Source organism: Phoxinus phoxinus (genome assembly GCF_949152265.1).
Source record: "Phoxinus phoxinus genome assembly, chromosome: 21".
Classification (NCBI taxonomy): Eukaryota; Metazoa; Chordata; class Actinopteri; order Cypriniformes; family Leuciscidae; genus Phoxinus; species Phoxinus phoxinus.
The window spans coordinates 25784491-25810963 of record NC_136896.1 but is presented as its reverse complement, the minus strand read 5'-3'; the positions used below and the strand labels follow the sequence as shown (position 1 = coordinate 25810963).

The following is a 26473-nucleotide window of genomic DNA, read 5'->3' as shown; positions in this document are numbered from 1 at the left end:
TTTCTGTATAAAGAGCTATAAATGTTAATAATATCATTGGTCATTGTTTAGTTGCCCATTACTAAATTAGTCATTGGTAAACAGATAAATAGTAGCTATGCAACTGAACTGAATTTGATTTATTTTTATCAAGATATTTTGTCTCTGAATTTTGTGTCATATGCTGCTTTATTTACTCTGAGACCAAATTGCAAAATGCTCATGGACACAGACTGGGATTGATTCAGATTTGGGAGCAGTCAAAGGCTATGATCACACTGTTAGTTTTTGGGATTGACAACTACATTTATTTTACAGATGTGAGTCTCGAAATGTCCCGTTCAAGCAGCAACTTACAGTGGCGTCTCGAATACTGTCTGTATGAGCGTGCAATGGGTGTCAAGCCGTATTATCTTACCAGTAACCGTGGCGGCTTTAGCCAAAGTAATATTAAAGATGGTGACATCCATAAAACTGGAAAGTGTTATCACTTTTGATATTAAAAGAGTCCAATCGAGCCACAAGTTCATCGGTCAAATCTTCATTAACTGACAGCAGCTTGACAGACAACAGTCCAGTCCAGTTTGTTCACACAGTGCGGGTTTTCAGAAAATGTGGTTGAGTCCTGAAAATGTATGGGTGTGAGTTTGATTATAGTTATAAACCGAACTGTGTGTGAACAGAACCGCATTAGGACTCAAACAGGACTGACGACCGTGTTCTGCTGCTGTGTGAACATGGCCAAAGTGTTCAGAATATACTATAGAAATGCAGTGGTGATGTTGAAAGCCCTCTTCATGGGTCAAGTTAAGTGTCTAGCAGTCAATGACTGCGTTTATTTTTCCAATTTCTTAACTTTCTAGATAGTGTTTGCACAATTAAGGAGTAGTACTCTCTGTCCAGTCTACATCAAGGGCTTTGGGTTTTTCCAAATTTCCAAAGCCCAGATTGTTTTTCATTACGTGTCTTCGATGAGATGGAAACAGTTTCTCTTCCCAAATCTTGGCAGGGGATTTGCAAAAGTACCCTCGCAAAAGAAATTCCCAAACAAGTTTACATGACATCCCAACGTCTTTGATCACCGTAGGTCAGACTCGGGCACCGGAGTGAACTAGCAGTCTGTTTAAGATTCCAAACAGGAAGGGATCAAATGGCGTGTTTAATACGCATAACTCTTATCATCACAGATGGGTTTGATCCATTCTGGAGAGCCCAAATAAAACATTATTTCTGCCTGGTGATTTTGTAAAGCACTTCAGTTTTTATAGCGCGTTTATAATGTGGAAAATAGGTGAACTTTCTTCCACCAAAGAAAGGTGGTTTGTCTTTGGAGTTATTTTCTCCATTTTAAAGACTTCTGTTTACTAAGACAATCATTAAGTATCCTTGCTTTCTATTCCTAGTAAACTGAGACCCAAAACTGACCTTCTATTTATGGAAATATAAAGAGTACATTCTGGAACTGCTTGTGTTTTAAAAGTGTACTTTGGCTAACTGTGTTCTGGGTATGTTTGTGCGCGTGCTTGGCCGAGGCCTGGTTAAAAAGTTCATCTTTTTGTTGTCTGTTGGATGAAAGTATAGAGACAGGAAGTGAGTTCGGTGAGGAATGTGCTTGGGGCTAACTGTCCTCTGGATCGAGGCCTAGGGAAACACTTTTCCCTGTAGCTTTCAGAGGGTAAACGTGGCATTCTCCCCAAGAACTACTGCTGAGGTGAATCGCTGTGGCCTCGTTTTTTGAGTTCATAGCAGTATGGCGTTTTAAGCACGTCGGACAGACAAAGCCTAGCAACTCAGTTGGCACGTAGCAAACGTAATACAATGCAAAAGGCCAATAAATGTAGGAAAGAATGGAAATCAGTCTGTAAAAGGTGGTAGAATCAAGTATATTGGGACCATTCAGGAAACCCTGGCTTGTGTTGTTCGGGTCTGAGGGACCCTTGAGAGGTGGTGGGCGGAAGAGTCCCAGCGCTCACAGCACATAATTCACTGCAGCTGTTGGAGAGTCTCTGTTTTAAAAAAATGCTGGCGTGGACCAGAGACTTTGTTATGACAAGGAAAAGAACGAGCCATTACACTACAGCTACTAACTCAACTCATTTGAGTCGAAAACCAAATGGTTGTTTTTCAAAGCAATCAAACCTGTAAATGTGTTACATCTTGGATATGACATTGTCATGTGTTGTTTATAGGCATTTCTTCTTGTTGTTTATGTTGAAGAAACATTTTTTGGCATTGGCATTATATACAAAAAATAATCTGTAATTACATTTCATAGTTTGTGTTTAGTTGAACCTCTCGAGAATCCACCCAAGAGTTTCCTGGCAGAATGAGTAATGTCACTGGCATTTCTTTATTCACTTAACTTAACACACCTATTGCACTTAAATACACTATACATTATGCACAGTTTAAGACATAAGTTACAGGATTAATTATTTTTTGAATTGGTGCATGTCTGGCTGTTGCTTACCATATGGCTGCAAATGTGGGAACTTTGCTCTAAGGGTCAATGACGTGGCGGTCTTTTTTTTTTTTCTCAGGAAGTTGTTCAGAAATATATTAAACATGCAATATAGCCAATGATGCAACTCTTCTATGAAATGTTTTCATTTCTAAAATAAAATGCATATTTTATATATATAAAAAATATGATTTAGATGTTTATTTAACATTACATAAAAATTTTGTCATTGTGAGATCAAAATGTAGAAAAAAGGTCTCGTAAAATTCGTAAAACTATAGGCTAGTACTATTAAATAATAGTATAGTACTGCAGTTTTTTTATTTTAAATAAGCAGTATAGATATTTAAAGTTTTATGAAATTATGTTAAATTTAGATTATTAAACATCAAATAGATAGTAGAAATGAATGATTATGCCACTTAACATTAAAGTTGCGATGTAACGGAACTACCGATGGACCATTTGTACATCCAAGTGGAAAAAAATATAGGGTGGGACTTGGTTTGATCCATTGGTTGTTGATTGGATGATGGCAGATTTAAATGCAAGCCAATTGAATGCAAGCCGACTTGGTTTGATCCATCGGTTGTTGATTGGATGATGGCAGATTTGAATGCAAGTTGATTGTAAGAAAGGGGCGGAGTTTGTTCAAGTCCTGCATACATCACCAGAGAAAAGTCTGTCATTTCTCTGGAAGATATCAGAAGTCAAAATCTACTAAACTATTGTTCACAAAAAAAGAAGTCAAAATTGACTAAGGGGTAATTAAATGTAATATATATTGGAAAGATAAAAAACATTTTATCAAACTTTGATAATCGCGTTCATCTTTTAAACTACTGAGAAGATAGTATTCAAGCTACATTTTATTTTAAAAAATCACCTGTCAATTTATAATATTGAATCCGCATATGAGAGTCTAATTGGATATGACAGGGATTAATCTGAAGAACACTCATTTATTTAATGTATGTATATTGTTTACGTGACTCTACATGCCCTTGTTAATTGGCCCTTGGTGACAAATAAAGTGTTTTGAAATTGAATTGAAATGTACAGTTTGTCTCTTTCCAAAATTATGAAAAAAAGATCAGTCAAGAATAGAACATTTAAAAAAATATATATAAATCAGGAATGTCAGAACCAGAATGTGTAGTTTGTGCAAAAAAATATCCATCAAAACCAACACATGTTCAACGATGTTCACTAACCCGGCAAAGTTTTTCAACTGGATTGGTGTTTATTCTCTTTATCATGCGGTGTGAAGTATTTCACTTAATTCCCTGATCATTCTGATTCGATTTCACAAAGTGAGGTATTTTGTTATGTATTATGTACGTTATTGTCTCTGACAGACAACGCTGAAGCCGCTCTGGCCGCCATTTTCTCCATCTTCTCGGAACACGGTGACGCATTCAAAACATCTGGTAGTGTGGGTTTTTCAGGAAATGCGTGTACTCCCTGGACCCATTCTCGTATACTACTGTGTATTGTGCACGTTATTTTTTGACAGACATCGATGTTGTGATATTAAAATGATGTGGATTTGAAAACAGATAGATAGTAAGTGTGTTATGACGATTTTTTTTTTCTTTCTAATATTCCAAGCGACAGCCAGCATAAGTTTTTGACGGACAGGATAATGTGTGTGAGGGATGAACTATGTTTGATTTTGGGGTAATTATAAAACATGATGGAGACATTCAAAATGCTTTTTGCCTATGTTCATTATACTTATTTTACGGAATGAAGTTTATTTTGTAACATTAACGTTTGTCTTGTCAAAAATGTTACATTCAGCTGTCACAAATTCATTGACTTTTGAATATCTTGGTACATTTTTTACCAGGAAATGAGTGGTTTTGAAGAACTTTTTTATTGTCTATAACTAAATGTTTTTATTTAAACCTTTTGTAAATAATAGTGAAAAATTACTTAGCAAGTTTTGACTCAGAGTAATGACATTTTGATTAAAAATGACAAATGACACATGCTTGGATGAATTGTTCACAATAGGAACAATTCATATTATTATATGTGCCTTGAGCATATAATCTACATTATGTCAACTTTTAAATGGGAGACTCTTAAATTGAACACGGCCATTGACGTATCTTTATCCCAGTCAACAGAGCCAAGAAAGGCAGCTGCCGATAATGGTTTCTCAATTCGCTGTTGAGTCCAGCTTTGGCGGATAATGCGTATGTTGCTGGTATGTACCCTCCATCCACAGATAATCTGGAGAAAGCGTGCATTCTTCTAGACTGACTCACGCTCGTCTGGGACATGTGAACGGTGTGCCACAATCTGCAGACAAACTGCAAGCTTTGTTTATCATTTTTAGTGGTTTCCGTTTACTCTCTTCAAGGGTCAGAGACAAAGGATATCCGAGATGATGAAAGGAAAGATCCTTTAAAACTCTAGTTTAAAACTTATGTGCCTGTCGAGTTCATGAAAGGGCAATCTTTGCAGTGAACTCATTTTCATACATTTTGGGGAAATGTTTATTTCATTTTCAATAGTAGGTTTGATTCGATGTTTTGCTCACGAGCATGCAGAACGAAATTCTAAAAGCTTATTTTTCAATAGTTGATTCTCTACAGAAACATCTTTTGTTATGGTGGTTGAAAGTCTCCTCATATCCTGATAGCAATCGCTATGTTAAGTGGCCTAAATGTATTTTTATAAACATATCGTCTGTGGAAGGCGTAGGAGCATAAAATGTGTTCAGTCATCGCATTCGGTCCAAATGAAATTATAGCATGTGTTCCCTATCAATCAACGTGTGTTTGCATACCACTGCACACACAGCCTGTTCACCCAGACATCATACGTCATCAGCGTTCACGTACGCTGTGCAGACAGAGCGTGAATGGCAGGCAAACAGTTGTTACGTTCGTTATTGTAGTACTGTTACTCTCTGTACTGTAAAGTTTTCTCACCGGTGAATGATACATGATGTAATCCAATAACGTTGTCTCTGGTCATCTCACTTCTGGTCTGTGTGTGTTCATGTGTTTTGGACGGCGATTTGCAGGGAGGGTGGGATCGTATGCTTTCAATGCTACCAGGCTAAAGTTAGCATTTCCCAGATCACTGCACGTGACCTTTAAGCGCAATCTGCTGTGACTTCACAATCAAGTTGAATTGTGGGATATAGAGCTGCTAGAAGTGTACATCGGAGTTGATTCGCTCCTTCGGTCAAAATCGAGGAGACGAGGGCGTATCCACATAAACTTCTCTCGCCAAAGATGGAACTCACTTCAAAATGGTGCCCGAGGGGAATTGTTTAGGGAAGTTTGTGAGTGTATGTCTAAAATCAAAGTGGAACACACCCCAAGTATAAATTCATGAATATGCAAATTAGCCCCACCTCCACAAACTCGGACTACCTGATCCACTCGATCAGCTGTAGTTAACGCTACACAAAGCTAGTGGAAATATTGGTTTAATTCAGACATGTTTTAACCTGGAACTGATTCAGAAGAAGAAAAGCAAGAGCGAGTTACACGTTTTAATTATGTATCGCTCTCTCACACGTAATTAATATGATCAGCCTTTGGCTTGAATATGTTATAAAACAGCTAAAAAATGTGTCGCTAATTTTACACAAACCATGTTTCCGTTTGTCGTCTCAGAGTCACAGCTGCCTTTTAAAAATCAGCATCCTTAGAAATGCTTTGAACATCATAGGAAGTCAGTAAACAAAGGCATATAGTTCATCATACCATTGTAATTTACATCAGATACATAATTCACCCGCTATATTGCTATATGTGCCTGATTTAAAGGGTTAGTTCACCCAAACATGTAAAGGCTTCCTAGGTATAGGCTATGACTTTATTCTTTCAGCCAAACACAATCAGAGTTATTTAAAAAATAATGAACTTCCAAGTTCTATAATGGGAGTGAATGGTATAATGGGAGGGAATGAATCCATATTTATAACTTTATAAACTATAATCGCTGGCTTCCAGTAAAGGCAGTATGCGAGTGGATTACTTTTATGATGGATGGATGCACTTTTTTGGGCTTCAAAATCTCAGGCTCTACTCACGCTTATTATAAAGCTTGGAAGAGCCAGGATATTTTTTAATATAGGCTAACTCTAAATCTGTGTTTGGCTGTTTTATAAGTGGGTTGAGGGTGAGTAAATTATGATAATGTAAATTTGTGGGTGAACTAACCCTTTAAAAATGGTTCTTGTGCTCAATGTGTGTAAAATACCCACAGAGCAAGAAACAATTTGCTGCAGGTAAACACCACAGGTACAGCATGATAGGAAAAGCCCCGCGCCGTACGTTGACAGGATTGGTTACATGATGGTAGGAAACAGGGGCAGTTTTAAACTGCGTTTTTGAGACTTTCTTTGGTACACTGGTGAAAATTCTCAGCAATGTTGTTGACTGATAAATTTGCACATGGTTTGTCTTAAAACATGAAAGCATTGATTTCACCACAGTGTGTCTTTAAGAAAAACAATAAAATGCTATGTCAACATCTAAGCTGCACAAACAAAGTTGATTCTAATTTAGAAAATTTAAGTATGTTCATCATAGAAGAGGTGTATTTAATTATCATTGTTTTTTTTATTCCTTTTTTAAAGCATTTTTGAAAAAAAAAAATGAATAGATCCAGTCCAGTGTTGCTTATTTCATTTGATAAAGCAGTGATAATTGCTGTATCTGATATTTGCTCCTACATCTGTGGAGAGCAGAATTATTTTATTGTCTAGTCATCTGTGCATTGCTTGATATGAAATGTTATTGAGCAAATTACATCATAGTGTTGTGACTTAAATGTCACAAACGTTGTGCGCTCATGGTCCCTAATGCTAGGTAATGTGGTCTCTAGAGGCTTTAAAATGTTTATAATCTGTGATGCATTTAGCTTGCCACTGTTTATGCATTCAAAAACCACCAAACCATCAGTATTCTGCTGTTTGCAAATGCAACATTTCCATGACATCAGTTCCAAAGTTCATGATATTGTAGCCAACAATTATGAGGTCAGCAAATCCAGTTGGAGCCTTGGACGCGGCAGCATCACACATCTGTGCGATTGTTTGCTGGTTTCCATGCGACAGCAGGCCATTGTTCCCGCAGAGGTCCATTGAACCAGCATAATGACATTTAATAGATACGTTTTCCATCATAAGCAAGTTAAAGAGCACAAGTAAAGGATACAGTCCCTCTGAAGCAACTGAATGAGATCTCATTAACTCTCAGTTCATGGGGAACTCCCATCTGTAATTGAACTTATAACCCTTGTGTTAGCAGGCCAGAGCCTTGGTCATTAAGATTCCACTGCATGAAGATCAGGAGTACTAATAATATGTCATAGTGTTAACAGTTATGACAGAGTGGGATTAAACCGCAGTATTTCTCCATCCAAGAATATACTTGAGACAGAAGCTTCACACTTAATTATTAAAATACTGCCATAATGATCTAAGCGAGGAGGTCTAAATAATATACCTGGAGCTGTCCATTAGTATTAACATTTACCGTTATTAATGACAGTAGCACTCTTGAAAGTTGACAATAAGATATAATAATAATAAAGAAATGATGGTTGCATAATTTATGGATTCTATATTAGCTGATATTAGAGATTTTATTTTATTTAGCATATTGCCTGGTATCAGATATTTAGTTGTGCATTTCCTCTATTGTTACATTAAGATGTCATCTATCGCTCATACTTTTATAAAAAAACTAAAAAAAATAAAAATAAAAATAAACTATTTCTGTTAAATGTAATCTTTAGCAAATCTCAAAGTGTACATTACTTGTGTACATTATAATGTTGAGATTCCTAATTTCACTTGTATTTAAAATTATTTTAGGTTTTTTTTTTTTTTATGTGGAGAAAATTGTAGAATTCGCCATTTATTGGTTATCAGCCATAACATACACAAAATGATTGGCTTTTCGTATTGACCAGAATTGTAATATCAGTGCATATAAAAAATACACTGAATCAAAATATAAAAATATAAATAAACACGTTGCATTTGTCTGGATTACAGTAGACGCACATTTTAAAGCGTGGCCCAGCAAGACCATGCCTGCATCTCACAATATAGGTCATGTACCTGATCCAGAGAAATATGAACTGAAAAAGTTCTAGAAGTCTATCAACTGCCGCATTTTGTGGTTTCAATGTCTTTAAACAACATCCAAATATGCTGATGAACAAGTCTGTATTTTATTGTTTAATTGAAATCAAATGTTCTTGGCAAACTTCTCAAGCTGAATAAGTATGTCAGATTCCTTGTCACATTTCTACATTCAGCAGACGCTTTTATACAAAACAACTTAGTGGAGTTTAGTGCATGCATTTTGATCGGTGTGGGTTTTAATTTATGTGGAGAAAATAGTATAGAATTATAGAATTGGCCATTTATTGGTTATCAGCCTTAACAATTTAACCCCCCCCCCCCCACACACACACACACACACACACACACACACACACTCACACACACACACAATTCCCAGTCATTTTCTACAATTTATCTGTATTATATGCATTGCCAGGTATCGTAAGTTAAGGAAATCAACCAAGATGAGTGCTATTTTACTTTCCCATGTTGCTGTGAGATATTATGCTGAATATGTTCTCTTTAATGTAGAAACCCATTTATAAAAGCCTCCTCTCATGCCGGTGTAGCCTATCCAGTCTCAATAACCTGGTGGCCTTCTTTGCTTACAGTGAGGTTAACCACTAACCTTGCTTGAGAGGATGTTGGCAGCGCTATATTCTTTAACTTTGCACTTTGCTCTAAAGGGAAGAAATATAGTCACAAAGAAGACATTTGGGTCAATAATCTGCTTTGGGAATCCATTCCCTGAACACAGCCCATCTTGGATAAGAGTGAATGTTTTACCTGTGCCAGCAATTCATAGATATGTTTTTATTCACCGTATGTGTTGACGGACAAAGTCTTGACATTTGTCTGTGGAGCTGAGCATTTTGTTGATTTATTCTTGTGTTCCATAATGCTATGGCTTATGTTGGCACATTGCGCAAAGCAATAAGACACTAAGTGCCAAGTAAAAATAATGTCAACTGCAAAAAGATATCTGTCTTTGAAGCTATTATACAGAAGTTGGCGTGAAGAACAGCGAAGAGCAGTTGCTTGACCTCCCAAGTGTAGTTTTAATGAAAAATAAGTGTAATGTACCTTTCTGTGGGCAAGCTACAATAATCCACAAGAGTGCCTGAAACCACGTTTTTTGTGGTAAAATCACTGTAACACATTTGCCTTGTGTGGCTTATTGGTTTTATACAATGGTAATGACAGCAACAGAGTAAAATACGCCAGTGTTCAGTAAATAGTTATGTTTATTTATAGTATTTTGGCATAGTAATATAGAAATTATGTGTTTGGTTATCTGTTGAAAATATGCTGAATTGGATCATCATTGAATTTTTTGAGGTATTGGCAAATATCGTATCGTTGGCTATGAGAATCAATATCATATCGTATCACGATGAACCATCCGATTTGTCACAGGTGTGCAATTATTGTCTATTTTACAATGGCTTCCAATTAGGGCTGTAAACGATTAATCGTGATTAATCTAATCCAAAATAAAAGTTTGTGTTTACATAATATATGTGTGTGTATTGTGTATAATTATTGTGTATATATAAATACACACACATGCATGTATTTGAGAAATATTTGCATTTATATACTGCATATATTTTTATATGATTTATATTATATATAAAAAACACGTTTTTCATAAATATAACATGCATGTGTGTGTATTTATACAAAATAGTGATACACAATACACACACATATATTATGTAAACACAAACTTTTATTTTGGATTCGATTAATCGCGATTAATCGTTTACAGCCCTACTTCCAATAATGTTCATCCTATTAGCAATGTTTCAGAAATGTTTATGAATGACTATTGTAAAGTTGAAATACTTATTTTGATTCCGGTACACTTCGTTGATGGGATGTCACGGCGAGGACATTTTCACACCGGTATATAAACTTGCAACAACACTGGAAGGGCATTTTAAATGCATGTTCGCTTTTCGCTTATTGGACTCTTCATGTTGTTCAGGGTTTCATGTCCTCAGGTGATAAATTAAACCAGTAGTATGTCGAGTTCTATGTTTGTACCTCTCGATATTTCAACCAAACAAATTTCACCCATTAATTTTTGGTCAAGGTGAAATGCGTCCACATTGCTGACATGTTTACCTGTTGACATGTTGTTGTGGTTAATTCACGTTGTGTGCACGGAATAGACACTGACACTGTCAAAACGCCTCATTGGAGAAGCACTAATTAAACGTCTCTGCTATGGTCAATTTTTTTGGTCTGAAACATAATTGATTTGAACCTTGTGATTTCCACAAGTGTTTTCCAGTGTTGTGTGCAATATGCGTCCAGGAGTGTGAGGCTGGGACCACCCTTGTTATTAGCACATGGTGGCCACACATCAAATGTTTTAAGCAACATGGAGTAAAATGGTCAAAGTCTGTTCATAATTTTTGAGAAGGTTATGGTGTTTATGAATAGTTTCCTGAGGCCTTTCCACGGTCTCATAAATCCATTAGATTCTGTTTTGCTTTGTTTCTTGGCTAATCACAGAAAAATGAGTAATTCTGTTTTCTCTCTGAATGTTGTTAACTCTGTAGAGTTCAGTTTGTTCTCAGCTTCCAGAGCTTCCTCCATTGCCTCTGGATATGTCTTAGCGGTAAAGCGGGGCTGATTCAGCCGGTGCCTGTGGTTTGAGCAATTTTCAGTCAATCGGCTCTGAAAAAACTCCCCTGTAATTCATTGGATATAAATAAACACGTCGCATTTGTCTGGATTACAGTAGACGCACATTTTAAAGCGTGGCCCAGCAAGACCATGCCTGCATCTCACAATAAAGGTCATGTTCCTGATCCAGGGAAATATGAACTGAAAAAGTTCTAGAAGTCTATCAACTGCTGCATTTTGTGGTTTCAGTGTCTTTAAACAACATCCAAATTTGCTGATGAACAAGTCTGTATTTTATTGTTTAATTTAAATCAAATGTTCTTGGCAAACTTCTTCTCCTTGTCTCATGTGGATTACATTTCTACATTCAGCAGACGCTTTTATACAAAACAACTTAGTGGAATTTAGTGCATGCATTTTGATCTCTCTCTGTGTGTGTGTGTGTGTGTGTGTGTGTGTGTGTGTGTGTGTGTGTGTGTGTGTGTGTGTGTGTGTGTGTGTGTGTGTGTGTGTGTGTGTGTGTGTGTGTGTGTGTGTGTGTGTGTGTGTGTGTGTGTTGCGTGCGTGCGTGCGTGTGTGTGTGTGCAATCTAATCCGTGACTTTGCCATTGCTAGTCTACGACTCTACAAGATAAGCAATAGGAAGTCCTAGATGGGGTTTGAACGCAGAACCCAAAGCTTTACGTCTTCATTTAAAAGATACACTTCATTTAAACCTTCCAAACGTAGTATTATGCATCACAAAAGTTTATTACAATCCTGCATAAACCTTTAGAAAGTAGTAATGCATTGATTTTTCTACAGAGGTGACTTGCTGCAAATGGACAGGAAAATGACCCCCGCCCTGCCTAAATTGCGCAGACATTTTTCCACCCAAGGCCATGTGGAAGAATGTGTTGATATGAATTGCTGATTTTGTTAATACGCCAACATAAGTGATTCCTGATGTTACGCTTTTTCTGAAATGTCCCATTCTTCTCCGCAGCTGCCACGGAGGGGCGAGTCAACGGAGGTGAGGACTTCTTTCAAAAGGTAAAGAAAACCACATTGCTTTGGCAGCCTCATGCAGTGGTAGAAAATAGGTTAGAATCATGTTGCATGTGTAATTATTTCTGCTGAAGGACAAACTGCAATCAGTGCTGCACGATACTGCACTGCAACAGTTTTGCGGTACTCAAGCCTCAAAATACTACTACTGCGGTAATAGAAAAAAATGTGGTACTACATCGTTGTATGCACGGTGTGCATTTGTGTATATCCAGTAACAATAAATAGGCTCACTTGATTATTTTAGTGTGCCTATTACAGCTTAGCAAACCAATCTTAAGAGGAGATGACAGCACTTTACAGGTCAAAATAAAGTGAAAATGAGCATATTTAGAAACACAGTTTTCTATTAAAATGTCTTGTGATTAACAATATTTTTAATATATAGGATTTTTGCTGAAATGCAGTAAGACACACGTTGTGAATATAGTCACTCCACTGTACGTTGTGCCTAAAATGTTAATATTCTGTCATCATTTACTCAACCTCAGTTCTGTTCTGTTCTGTTCTGTTCTGTTCTGTTCTGTTCTGTTCTGTTCCTCCGAAGACAAAAGGAAAGAATTTAATGAATGTCTACATTGGGAGATTTCAGGCAATGGCAATACACATTCCTATGCTTAATGAAGCACCATGTCTCATGTTCCAGATGCTCTGGTCAGTTTTGGTGAGCTACAACTTAATATTTAAGAACCTGTGGAACGTTAAGTAAAACTATTAGAAATGAATAAAATATTAGTAAAATGATTTCTGAAAGAGGCTGAAAATTCAGCTTTACCATCACAGGAATAAATGACATTATAAAACATATTAAAATAGAAAACAAAATATTTCACAATATTACTATTTTTGATCAACTAAATGCAGCTCTGGTGAGCATAATAAACAAAAACATGCAAAAACATACCAACTCCAAACTTTTGAACGATAGTGTACCTTGATGCTTAATTATCACCATATTGAATTTTAGAATAACTTTTTTTGTAGAAAAATATTTAAAAACAATTAAAATATTAGAATGATTTCTGAAGGATCATGTGACACTGAAGACTGGAGTAATTATACTGAAAATTCAGCTTTTCCATCACAAAAAAAAAAAAAAAAACATTCAAATAGAACCAGTTGCTTTACATTGTAATTATATTTCATAATTTTACTGTTTTTACTGTATTTTTGACCAGTTAAATGCAGCTCTAAGAGACTTCTTTCAAAAACATTAAACAAAATATCTTACTGACCCCAAACTTTTGAACGGTAGTGTACCTTGATGCTTTATAATCACCATATTAAATATTATAATAATATTATTAATCCAACTCAACATAAGTGATATATGTGATACTTTAGCCGGCAATGCTAAACTCTGCCTGTTAAAAACTCTAGATCCTAAAATGGAAAAAGACATTATTTCAAATTGACCTCTTCAAAAGTGTACAGGAAGTCCATGCGAAAGTGTGCAGTGTGTGTGTGTGTGTGTGTGATAAATCACCTTTACTACGAGAGCTTGGTCGGTGACTCGTGACACAACACCTTTCGCCGAAGGATACTCAAAACTGGTCTCCCGTCCATTTATGGCCACGCCAAAACAAGCGCACTTTGCTTATTTGGATTCAGTGGGGTAGAATGGCCTTTAGGGCGAACACTTGCCGGTTTAATTGGCAGGCTGGGAATAAATACAGGAGAAACCAGACAGCTCAGGACAGGAATGAGACTCAGCACCTGAATCAGAGCATGCCGGCCTTCAAAATAAACACTCTTGCAGGCGAGTCGATATTGGTAAGAAATCCGGCACATGTCAAAGTTTCATTTGTGCTAACCTGAAAGGTGTGTGAAAATAATCAGACCCAGTTAAGAGAGCTTGGAAAGGGTCTCGGTGAGCCTGTTCTGGAAGACACGGCCGGCTGCACCGTAAGCCTCGGGCTGCCACAAATTTGGGTTGTCGCAGCTGATGCAAAGCTTCAGAAAAGCCAATTCCTGCTTTTCAAATAAACACATCCTTCCATATCACGAACAGTGTTTTAGCAATGGCCATGTCCCAAATGGCAGCCTAAATGGGGATTTGCGGTCTCACGGACTTTGCTCGCGTGCGTGCGTGAAGTCCATGGCCAAACAGGAAAACCTATCAACTCACTAGTACGCTTTCACAGCCTCAATGCATTTATTAATGCATTTAATAAGTTAATAACTAATGATTGTTGCGATGGAAGTGAATCACTCAAATCTAACTTTAGCTGGACAATAACTTTATTCTAGAGCTGCTGTAAAGCCAAAACAATCGCTGTTACTTTCATTTCCTATTATCACTGTAAAGCTGCTTTGAAACAATCTATATTGTCAAAAGCGCTATATAAATGAAGGTGACTTGACTTGATTATCACACTTGTGCAAAATATTTCAACTTAACTTGAACATTTTTTTCATTTTATAAATTTTTACTTCTGGTGATTGCATTTAGCTTTAAAGTTGTCTGCAGGATTCAAGATTCAATATTATCATGTTGGACATGTAAGAATCATTAACTTTTGTTGGTTTCAGAGCTTATGTTCTGCAATAATCTGAAAGCCAATGGAATTATTTATGTATTTATTTATTTTTGAGGGAACCAATTTTTTATTTGAGGTTTCAGACGTGTAACTTTTTAATTGTGGTGATTGTATTTGGTTTAAAAATTCATAAAAGTTTTGTGCAATTGTAAAGATTATCATAATGAGTTTATTTTCTGCAATAATCCAAAAGCCAATGCATAAATCCCATTATGTTTTTGTCGAGGGAAACTATTTTCATTTTAGGCTCCAGACGTTTAACTTTTACTTCTGACAATTGTATTTGGCTTAAAATTTCATAAAAGTTATGTACATTTGTGAAGATTATCACGATGAACATGTAGCCTACGAATCATAAACTTTTGTTGATTACAGAGCTTATTTTCTTCAATAATCCCAGAGCAAATGGAAAAATCCTATTGGTTTTGGGTGTTTTTTCCCAGAGGGAACCATTTATTTATTTATTTTAGGATTCAGACATTTAACGGTTTACTTCTTGTGATTGTATTTGGTTTCAAAATTCATAAAAGTTGTGTGCATTTGTGAAGATTATCATGATGAACAAGTCAAAGTAATTTGCTGGTAACAGAGCTTATTTTCTGCAATAATCCAAAAGTCAATAGAAAATTCCTATTGGGTTTTTGTCAAGGGAACCAGTTTTTCATTTTAGGTTTCATAAGCATGTTCCAAACTTCAAGTGCCCCCTTTTTCAGCAGTTATGCTCCTTCTGCAAAACCTGCATTCTGGACGACTGCTTAACCGTCCACGAGGCAAAGTGTAGACTTTGTGACGGGCCATATTTGTCATCTGAATTAGTGGATGTTAAAAATGAAGCATGTGATATAACACAGTGTGTCTCCCAAGGAACCTTGTAGATGTGATTTAACAAAAGATAAGAGTGGTATTTTGCTGCTCACGTCAAACTGGCTCTGAAAACAAATACTTTATCTAAACACACTATGTAAGAAGAATGTGAAATTCAGCCTGTACCCAGAGACATAGATGAATTCATGAAAAATGACCTCAGGAATTATCTCACATAATTATGTTGAAAGCAACAACAAATCCTTTTATAAAGAGTGTTTTTTAGAAATGGTATTTAAAAAAAAGAAAAGCATATAATCTGTCTTTTGACTGTGAGGGGAATATTTCTGCCGACTCAGCGCCCCACGCCCCAAGAGCGTGTCTTTGGTAGAGTGATACCAGTCTGTTAAAATTACACGTGTTTTCAATAACAACATTGCGTTCCTGTCCATCATGGCGGCTGCGTTTTCTTGCTGGAGCCATCGGGTGTTCCGTGATTCTGCACAATGATGGGATTCAGCCCTTTTTCCTTAGACATTTCTCTCACGCTGAGAGCTCTGATCAGGTAACGGCAAAACCTCAGGAAACCTTGCCTCATCTCTCTAAAAGAATGCAGCAATTTTCTTGTTTTTAATTTAAGAATATTTGCTCAGCTATTCATACTGTTATTCATATTTTAATTGTTGCCAACAAAATAATTGTATATTGGAGTATGCCTTTCTCTGTACTGAAAGATAGTTTCTATGATTTAATTTATTAGGTGTTTGTCAATGCAAGCATCACGATTAGGCCTAACTAAAAAAATAAAAAACATAATTGCAAGCTTTCTACCTGATCTAACCGTTAAATTTAGTTTAATAAAAGTTTACGTAATGTATTTTTCTAAATGTGTAAGCCTTTGGATTTAAACATTAATGAAGTTGTTTTGTGCATTCTTGTGATCGCAAATAAATGGAAGCAGGTGCAGCATATGTTCTCTTTTTATGTGAAATGGTAAATACCAGTTTGATTCTCCATGATTTATGTGCACTCCAGACACAAATTAATAAATTAATGTCACTGTAAAAAAAATTGTTGTAAAACATTGGTCAAATATCGATGCTGGTATCTAAGGACAAGTTCAGGATTTTACACTTAAAGCCCTGTTTTCATATCGTTTCTGATGAAATAGAACGGTTAAGATTGAAATTTGGACACATGATGCTGGCCCGAGAATTTTCGGTTTCTGTGGTAGCACAGGACAGTTTTTGTCCAACTCCATTGACTTGTATTGGATGTACTGTGAGGTACGGTATTACAAAAACTACAATAAAACCTGTTGGAAAGCATCTTTTGCAGAGATTTTTGTGTGAGCATATCAGTGAACACCCCTGACCTTTGTAAACGAAAGTTTAATGCGTTTTAGAAACCACAGAAACCGAAAATTCACGGGCCAGCAGCATGTGTCCAAATTTCAATCTTAACCGTTCTATTTCATCAGAAACGATCTGAAAACAGGGCTTTAAGTGTAAAATAACGAACTTGTCCTTTAAGTCTCTAAGTAAAAGACCAAACGTTCGCTTCTTTCATGCTCATTTTGCGATCTAGATAGTTTTCAGTCAGCTGGTGAAATGGTGAGTTTGTGTGACGTCGTTCTGTGGAGGCGGGTTTTAGTGTAGCACTGCTGGGCTACTGGCCCTGTAGTGGAAACGCAACTTTTGGGCTCGGTGTTTGAGTTCCGAGGCCATTGGCCCGTCTGGCACGTTTTTAGCCTTGGCTCGCACTGGCCCGACAGTGGGAAAGTGGCTAATGACATAGCAATTCACTAACAAACAATCAGAAGACCTTAGCAACCCCATAGAGACGCTCTGTTACCATCCACAACACCCCTAGCATTGTGGCGACACAGGCGTGCATCACTCAGAAGATTTAAACCTCTATGTTTTAGTGTAGTTTGCATATTTTTACACAAATTTAGACAATGAAATTAATTGATTATCGTTCGGCTGGGCACGGCGCATTTTTTCTGGCGTGGATCACCATCATCGTTAACTCATTTTATAAATCCTTCAAACCATCCTAGTTGTTTATAGAATGAGGATGAATTGTAAACTGTTGTAAAGTTATTTGTCAACAGGCTGATGTGGAATTTTGGGAGGGAAATGAAAAGCAGGTGCATGCCGGCTGGAGCAACTACGAAAAGTAGGGCGGGCGTAAAAAGTAAACATGGCACTTGTGTGTACAAAGACTTGCATTGTACTGTGTGCCATAATTTAATCTTTTTTTATATTGGACTTTTAAATAGGTCTGAAATCGGAGCTCCCTTTTTGGTATTTTTATTGTTTTTTTTATGATTATTAAAGGAAACAATTTTCCCAGAAGTAAAAATTCTGTCATGATATTAGTATGACTTTCTTTCTTCAGTGGAATACAAATTAAGTTATTTTGCAGAATGTCTATAGTTGTTCTTTTCAATGCAATACAAGTGAATTGTAACCATGCTAATAAGCATTATTTTCAATGAATTACAACTTAAATTTCTGTCTATTTTGCAAGTCCTAACATATTTTGGCGGCCAACCCAGACGTTAGCATCACCCTGGTTTCCTCAACAAAAAAAACCTATTGGATTTCCCCTAGTTAAAAAAATCTATACCAAAATGTATTTAAAATTAATTTATTTCATACTAAGTATACTACAAATCAATTAACTTATACTGACACCTCGCTTGAGACTTACTGACATGAATATTATAATTAAACATTTGACAGCACTAATTTTAATAAATTTTCTCTGAAAGTTTGAGTCATAATAGTTTGCAAGACTATGCTTATTAACACAATTAGGCTGTAAAAGCAGACTAGTGAGTAGATGAGTTTACCTGTTTGCCGCAATGATGTTTTAACGTCCCTGCCAACCTCTGTAGAACCATTTAGCCACTTGTTAACAACCGGCTTTTTTTTCAAAACAAATAAAAGCTTTTAAATATATATAATATAAAGAGGGGGTATTACCAATGTATTTTATGCATTAGAAAAAACATGAAAATATCTTGATCTTGTGTTAACCACAGCCGTTATTTTTTTTAAAAACCAAAAAAACATTGACTTCCCATTAATGGAACCCATTGATGGAAACAGAAGTGCTAAAATGCTAACCTGTTCCTGGGTTTTGGCTGACAAAAATATGTCATCCCCACAGCACTATTGTTTGGCTTCAGAAGACTCACAAGTCATATGGACTATTTAAAAATGATTTTATGGTCTTTGTTTGTCCTTTTGCTGCTTGACAGCCCCTGGTCACTATTGTATGAAAATGAGCAAGGTGAACATTCTTCAAAACTTCTCTTTTTGTGTTCTTCAGAAGAAATATTCCTGATCCTTGTCTTTTGGCCCGATTCCTCTTTAAGTCTGAGTTTTCCTACATGTCTTCTTTATTTGACGAGATGTCATGAATTATAGAAAAACAAACACCATTCGTCAGTCGTGCAAGATGCCAATCTCAACGATGCACAGGGTGAACAACAACATCTAGCACAGTACGCTGAAACTGTGTGCTCATGGAAACACTGATTTGGGCCGTTTCCTAGCCCTCCACCCACAATCCCGTTCGCTGGATGTGACACACAAGCTGTGAGGTAAGCCTCCGTGTGCTGGCGCGAAGGATCAGACTTCTGGACCTCAGCGGGTGTTTGTGCCTCACACAGATATAAGAGAATCTGTTTGCGACAGGGATCATATGGAATTACTCGACGAGTTTGTAATATTGCCAGGCTTTCCCTCATGATAAATGACTTGACTCGCTCTTGCTAACTGTCTGTCTGCGTGATTTCCGCTAAGCGTAATATTGAAGTGCTCTGGTTGGCCAGATTTATTTTTGACCTTTCTACCACACATTTTTTTCCAAAACAAAAGGCAAGGGATTTTCCCAAGCCAGGACCATGGTGTGTGTGTGAGGTCGGAATATTATTTATAAGTTCTCGTTAACTCAAATCGAAAGAGAACTGTTTTGAATGTGATAGTACATTTCCTTTTGTTGGACGAAGTTGTATCCCTTCAAAGGAGCAAAAAGCACATCTTTGATGAGTTAATAGTGTTTTGGGCCTCTAGAGACTCCATCCATCTCATGGAAACTGCACTGTAAACATTTCCATTGTGACATGTTCTGCATTATGAAGAATGGCTTTCTTTCTTGCCTTGATCTTAAGCGAGGTCACTTTGAAATGGGATGTAGATCAACGTGAGCGTATTAAAAGAAGATTTGTTAAAAATGGAACTCTGTGCCACTGAATACTAAATCCTCTGAGCTCATTTTCCTCTGGGATTCGTAGTACTGGTCATAAAAGCATGTTTTAGCGAATAAATCACTCGCTCATGCAGGAACAAGGTGGTTACATATTGACTATCATAATATATGTCAGAGGTTCAGTCATTTTATTCCAAACGGGCTGCTTTCTATTATGCTAATGAGTAATGCCTTGCTTAGCCGTGCTGACCAAAGTGACAGATGACTGGCCATTCAGCCATGTGCTTTTTGATCATGGATACCATCAATGAAAGTAACGGCCTCGTTCTGTCCAAGTTTCTAAATGACAAATTTTATTGTTCGCAATTAACAGCGTAGGTTTCCGTTTGATCATTTTTCTAGATGTCCAAGCGGTTTAGAATCTCAGAGGAGAAATCTCTGCAGAAATTCGGCTGATGTGCAAAACAGCATTGGTTCAAGATTCAGTGGTTCATTCAACCTCTTTTTCAGTCTTTGGGCTAAAGCGAAAATTTGTACTTGTTTAAAGTTTACTATTAAACTAAACTGTACTATTTTGATTAGTATTGAATCACGTAAAAAACACAATCTGATTACTGTACCTCCTTCAATTTAATGGGGTCATGACATGGATTAATTTTTTTAGGGTCTTTATGTTTATAAAATAGTTTGCACTGTTAGAGTTGTCAAAAAGTACCGACTTCAGTACCAAGTTGGTAATGAAGTTTTAAAATTGTGATGCTTTGAGCGCTGTTGAGCACAATTGTAAACACTTCTGATTGGCCATTTTGTCCATGCGCCCATCGGATTTGTCTATGATAGGCTACAATGATCAGCGGACGGGAGCGTTTGAGAGCACACAGAAGTTTTTGAAAGTGTTTTAAAAAATCGGAACGGTAGTGTTTGAAAGCACAAGCAGGCGTCTATCAGCGGACCGGTCCGCTGAGGGATTTAACCTTCATTCTGACCCTCAGTCTGAAATGATCTATTAAGGGGCGGCTCCTTTAAGGCTTGTCAGTTAATAAGCGAGCACTCGCTATTGCATGTGAGTATGTGTTTTAAAAAGATTATCCACAGGGTTTGAAATTAACACCCGCTAACTCACCAAATGCGCGTAAAAATGAACTGTGGCAGGTAACGCTGTCAAATCACTAGCAAATGTGGCATGTTATCATTATGTTTACTCACTTTGCTGGGGACGTTAGTGTATGCCAAATCTGCACAGATTTAGTTCAAATACTCGTGAGTCATCATGATATATTAAATACAGCGTATTGCTCAGAATCTGCTCATATCTGGCTCGCTTGAACACACACGTCACACTACAAAAAAATGGCGGCGGCGCGCTTGTTCATTTGCTTTGAAGCAATAGCGAAGATAAATCATTTTTCCAACATCCTACATTTTTTTTGTTCTTTGTACTGTATTGATCTGTCCACCTAAAACAGTGAAAAGGATGAAGATGAAAGAAGAAGGGAGGAGATGCTGGATGACAGGATTCTGTTTGAATAAGAAAAGCCTATATATAAAAGCTGTAAATCTTCTCTTTTTTTTTGGGCTAGTATAATTTCTGAATGGCCGCTAACTTAAAAATTGTGTAGCCAAATTGGCCGGTAAGTAAAACAGTTAATTTCAAACCCTGACATATAAAACGTCATTTCCAGAAAAGCATTATGAAATCGTTTACGGCTGTCAGATCCAACACAGCCGACTGCTTCATCTGTCAACAAAAGTTTGCTACTCTCCATTACACTGTGCCTCGTTTACTAAACAATCTGCAGTCAAATTCTCTGAACAAACATATAATCATCTGACGCGATCCAGGACGCCATTAAAAACAAACCATCCACTTGTTCCAGATGCTGGGATCTCTCTGAAGTCTGTACAGAGACACAAAACAAGCTGTTTTAACGGGACGCATTAAATCGAACGTTCCTTTGCGCTTCTATTCATTGTTCCATTTGTCCTGTTGTTGGCAGACTCAAATGTGTGAAGTACGTCAGAAAGTTAATACAAATGAACTATTGACTAAACGTTTGCATTTGTTGTTGGGCATTTTTCAAAGCTGGAATTGTCTTTATTGTTAAATTGTTGTGGAAAAAGCAGAAATAAAACTAATAACTGAGCATAATGAAGTACATAAATCAAGTACATAAAGACAACATCTCGAATGACCTGGGAAATAGGCTAATGGCAGGAATAACAGCAAGTGTGTCAATTGGCATGTATACTATAATACTCGGATGCCTGTGCATCATATTAAGAAGGCTGGAACGGTTCAGAATATAGCATACTTGAGATATGAATTGAGGTGAAATATGAAATTTGATATGTGAGGAAAACAAGGTAAATTTCACTCACAGAACAGATGTGCCTTTAGACTCTCATTTAATTATAATGAGACTTCACGAGAGTCCAGAACCGACTGAAGCTGTCCTGCAAGACTCAAACAGTCAAATGAAACTGTACAGTGACAGCTTAGTTAATTATAATAAGATGGGAGTGTTCTAGTTCTAGTCTTGTGTTGGCCACTGTCTCTCTATAGAGTAGTTTGTTTTTCATGATGCTCTGAGGGCCAATGTGAAGTTAAGTGTTTTTAACTTCAGAAAAAGCCAGAAAAAACAAGTGCGCAACCATCTTTAAAATTTTGTATTTGAACTTCCAATTTCCCGGTAGCTCATATATTTCTATGGCATTGCTGTCAAAGAGTAATTAGCTGCTGAAATGGATTTATATTGTAGAGTTAACAAAAGTTATCATGAGCATTGTAATGTTTGAAGCGGATGTCATAACAAACGTCAGTAGACCGGAAAGATTTTAAAACGAGTAGTTCGTTAACAAATCCCTAAGATCTTACCTTCATGCTGTGGAAATACAAACCGGAAGACAAGCTGAAAAGCACTGAAAAGGGGCGGAGCTACACCTGGTCTATTAAACAGGAAATCATTCCGTTTCTTTTCCTGAACAATGGATGGGCTTTTGTTTTTACTGAGCATGAATCGAGCACCATAGTTTGTTTTTCAACTCCCCCGATCCTTTCTATTTATGGAAGGGAATCTTCAAAGATGGCAATTTTTGAGGAGATCAAGAAAAACACGGTGATATTATGCAGTTCCGGCCTCTGCAATAGAAACAGTTTGAGGCATTTCCTCCCTTTCCATGTGACTCTGGAAAAGGCTTGTCAGAGCATCTACGATGCCGGGCTGAATTTGTATCACGTGTCCCTCTCACTTGTGTAAGTTCATGCTCCCTTCGTACCCAAACTTTGATAAAAAACAGGAACAATGTCACCCCAACCCAGTGGACCAAACACACTTCAGAGCCTCAGCTGAGTCAACAGAAGGCCCCGCGTATTTTATAATGACACTTAAAGCTGTTTATGTGAACTAAGGCCCAATTTAAGGCCCACAATTCCTTGCCGAACACCTGTGGCACGGCACAGCGGGACTGGGGCAGGAAACAGGTGGCAAACACAGTCTTGCATCATTTTGTCCATTCTCACGGTGGAGCGCAGCAGGAGTGTGCTCGCACCATAAACATAATCACATGGCTTAATTTATTACGCAAAGTCTTTTTTTCACTCTCTCTAAAACATGTCTTATAGTCTGGCACTTGGTGTACACAGGTCCAATTTTTTTATGTTTCCAACACATTTTACAAATGTTCAACCTTTGTTTTATGTAAATATCTCATATTATTTAATAGAGTTTGGTCGAACACTTTGCATATTGGATTTCTGTGGACTGAAGGCCAGAAGGTGATATGCTGATCAGTTATATGGAAACTATATTGACTTCAAAAGACAAATTATATTCAGTGTTTTACTTATCTGCCACAATAATGGATTGCATTATCTTTATGTGGGGGTTTTCCAATCAAATTTGTATTTAAATAATTATTTGGCATATCATGTATTTAATTTTGATTTAAAAAAAATCTAGCACTAATTATTTTTGGGGGAGTGTTTTGTCACATTTGCTGTATACATCTTTGCTGAAATGTTCAGTTTTGGTTAAATATTTAGTTGTAGGTCGCTGTACATTGTTTATTCATATTTAAGCTATATTTAAAGGTATAGTTCACCCAAAAAATGTAATTCTGTCATCAATTACTCACCCTCATGTCGTTCCACACCCGCAAGACCTTCGTTCATCTTCGGAACACAAATGAAGATCTTTTTTTATGAAATCTGAGAGATTTCTGTCCCTCCATTGACAACGCAACTTTGATGCTTCAAAAAGTAAAAAAATAATAATAATTAAATCCATATGATTGGAGTGGTTTAGTCCAAATTTTCTGAAGGGACTCAATCACTTTACATGACGAGCAGATTGAATTAAGGCTTTTATTAATATTCTTTTATTCATTCAAATATGTTGCTGTGAACTGTTTAATCATATTTTAGCAGTTCAAAAGACATCTTGGGCTCTTTGCACGTTTGTCATCGCCTGTAAATTCACATCCAAATGTATAAATCCATAGAATAAATCAGACATTTATTTTGGCTCTAAATATCTTTGAGAGTTTCTGTGGGCAACCAGAGTTGACTATGAATTCAGAGCTTGTTAAATTGACAGCACATTTAATTTGTAAGAACATTAGACCTGTTAACGGTGGTGTCCAGTAACATGTAAAAATGTTTTGGCTGTGTAAGTTTTCAGGAGCTGTGTGTGGTCTGTTTGAAAACGTCTTTCAGGCGGGCACAGCTTTGCCAAAAACAGCATTCACAGAAGCATTTACGTGGGTCATTGTTAGATAGTAGGACGCCAGCCAGAGTTCTCTGAGTGAGTCCATAACAAAGAGCAAACAGAACTCTTCACAGTCGCAATTGATAAAGAACCTTAAAAGATAAGTATGAGATATAAAGAGACACCACATGCATTCAACACACTGTTCCAAAGCCTAGTATAGCTACTGTCTTGATGTCAGCTGCCTTCTTAAAGGGATAGTTCACCCAAAAATGAAAATTAGCCCATTATTTGCTCATCCTCAAGCCATCCTAGCACAGTAACATTCTTCTTATAGACGAATAAAAGAATGTCAAGCTTTATAATGACATTGAATGGCTGTTTCATCAAAGTTCATCCATCCATGATAAAAGTGCTCCATTCGGCATGGTTAATAAAGGCCTTCTGAAGTGAAGCGATATGAACCTGTATTCATAAGTAGGCTTCTTAGTTAGAAGGCATAATAAAGCACTTTAGTGCCAACCCTTTTGACCAGTCTTCGCATCCTGAGTGCTTGTGATGACTTCAAATGCTGTCTATGGAGGCAGCTCACTTGCTTTTTGGATCACAGCCAGAGGAGACATCTGCTAGTAAGAGCCCTGGGAAATGCCTACTGCCCAGAAGTGACATCAGCCTGTTTGCTTTTAACTTAAGGAAGACACCTCAGAGTCGTCTGTAAGATCTCAAGATCATCAGACAGCAACTGATTCAATGACCCTACAGGACTGCACCGGCCACTGCTAATATCACTAGATATACACAATGACTTTCACAAGCACTTTACGGGCACATCCTGTTCAGGTCGTAACTCTCTCCCGATGGCTGCGGGCTTTTACATGTTCCGTTTGTAATGCTGAAAATATTTTTCTGTTTTCCATTTATAGATCTTCGGTTTCCTGAGATTTTGGACTTTTTGCTCTAGATACTTTGAGATATTTTAATTAGGTGGTATTCTATTACTCTTACTGCACAACATATGTGGCAGAGCGATATGGATCATAACATGGGTTGTTTCAACTGATTAAATTACGCCCCATTATATGTTGGGGATTGATGTTATTTGGAGAGAAAAAATGGTGACTTGGAGTTATTTTTAATTTCTAATTTTGTTACATTCCTACTGGATTTATTCTAATTCTGTTACATTCCTACTGGATTTATTAACATTTTAAGTTCAATACTTAAAAATCTTTCAATGTTTCAATAGACGAAAAGTAGTAGGTCCATTAAATGCAAGTGTCGCTGACCAAAACTTCAATGCTCTGAAAAGTGATAAGGACAACCTAAAAGTAATCCATATATGTTTTTCTGTGTCAGTCTGATTGCTCTAATTGGAATGTTACAAATCGTTAGTCTCATACCATAATTCGCCTTTGGCTAAGCCACACCCTAGAATGTAGATTGACCAATCACAGCGCAGCCAAGAACGAGCTCCCACAGAGGTCCGACACTTTTTTCACAGCGTTCCATTGACTTTAACACCGGCGTCTCATATTTTTGGACTCGACAGGCTATTACCGTCGTAGTTTTATCAAACATATGGTTAAATGTTGTGCCTGGGGCATTTGTAACACAGATATGCGTTTCCCAGAGAGGTTGGAGGGGGGTGTCCGTTTTTTTCCCTTCCCAAAACCAAAGTCAAATCCTGACAAGTGTCGTTTTTGGATTAAACTGTGTGGACGTCCTCTCAGTCAGCGAAATCCCTCAAGGATCAACAAGGACACTTTTGCTCTAAGATACATTCTGCTTTTAACCTTACTGTGAAGTTATACTAGTTAGACAGTTTTATGCTGGTTTAGGTTATGATTTCGGTTCTCTAGACTAATTGTTGATACGCTAGCACACGCTGCTAATAAATACAACTTTATACTCGCGTAGTCCGTTTGCTTTGTAATAACGATTATAGAAGTGAAGAGACCTACCCAGC

At 37.1% G+C, this 26473-nt stretch overlaps 1 protein-coding gene across 3 annotated transcripts in view; it reads left to right on the top strand.

The window, feature by feature from the left end:
• Positions 1–26473, top strand: part of bicc1 (BicC family RNA binding protein 1) — an 84173-nt gene that overhangs the window by 3875 nt on the left and 53825 nt on the right. For 2 of the 3 annotated variants that reach the window (XM_079596340.1, XM_079596341.1), the window contains exon 2: positions 12172–12218. In XM_079596340.1, coding sequence (XP_079452466.1) covers positions 12172–12218 — 47 coding nt within the window. Of the gene's footprint in view, positions 1–12171; positions 12219–13436; positions 13444–26473 lie in introns of those variants that run through there. The other variant, XM_079596342.1, reaches the window with a different exon arrangement.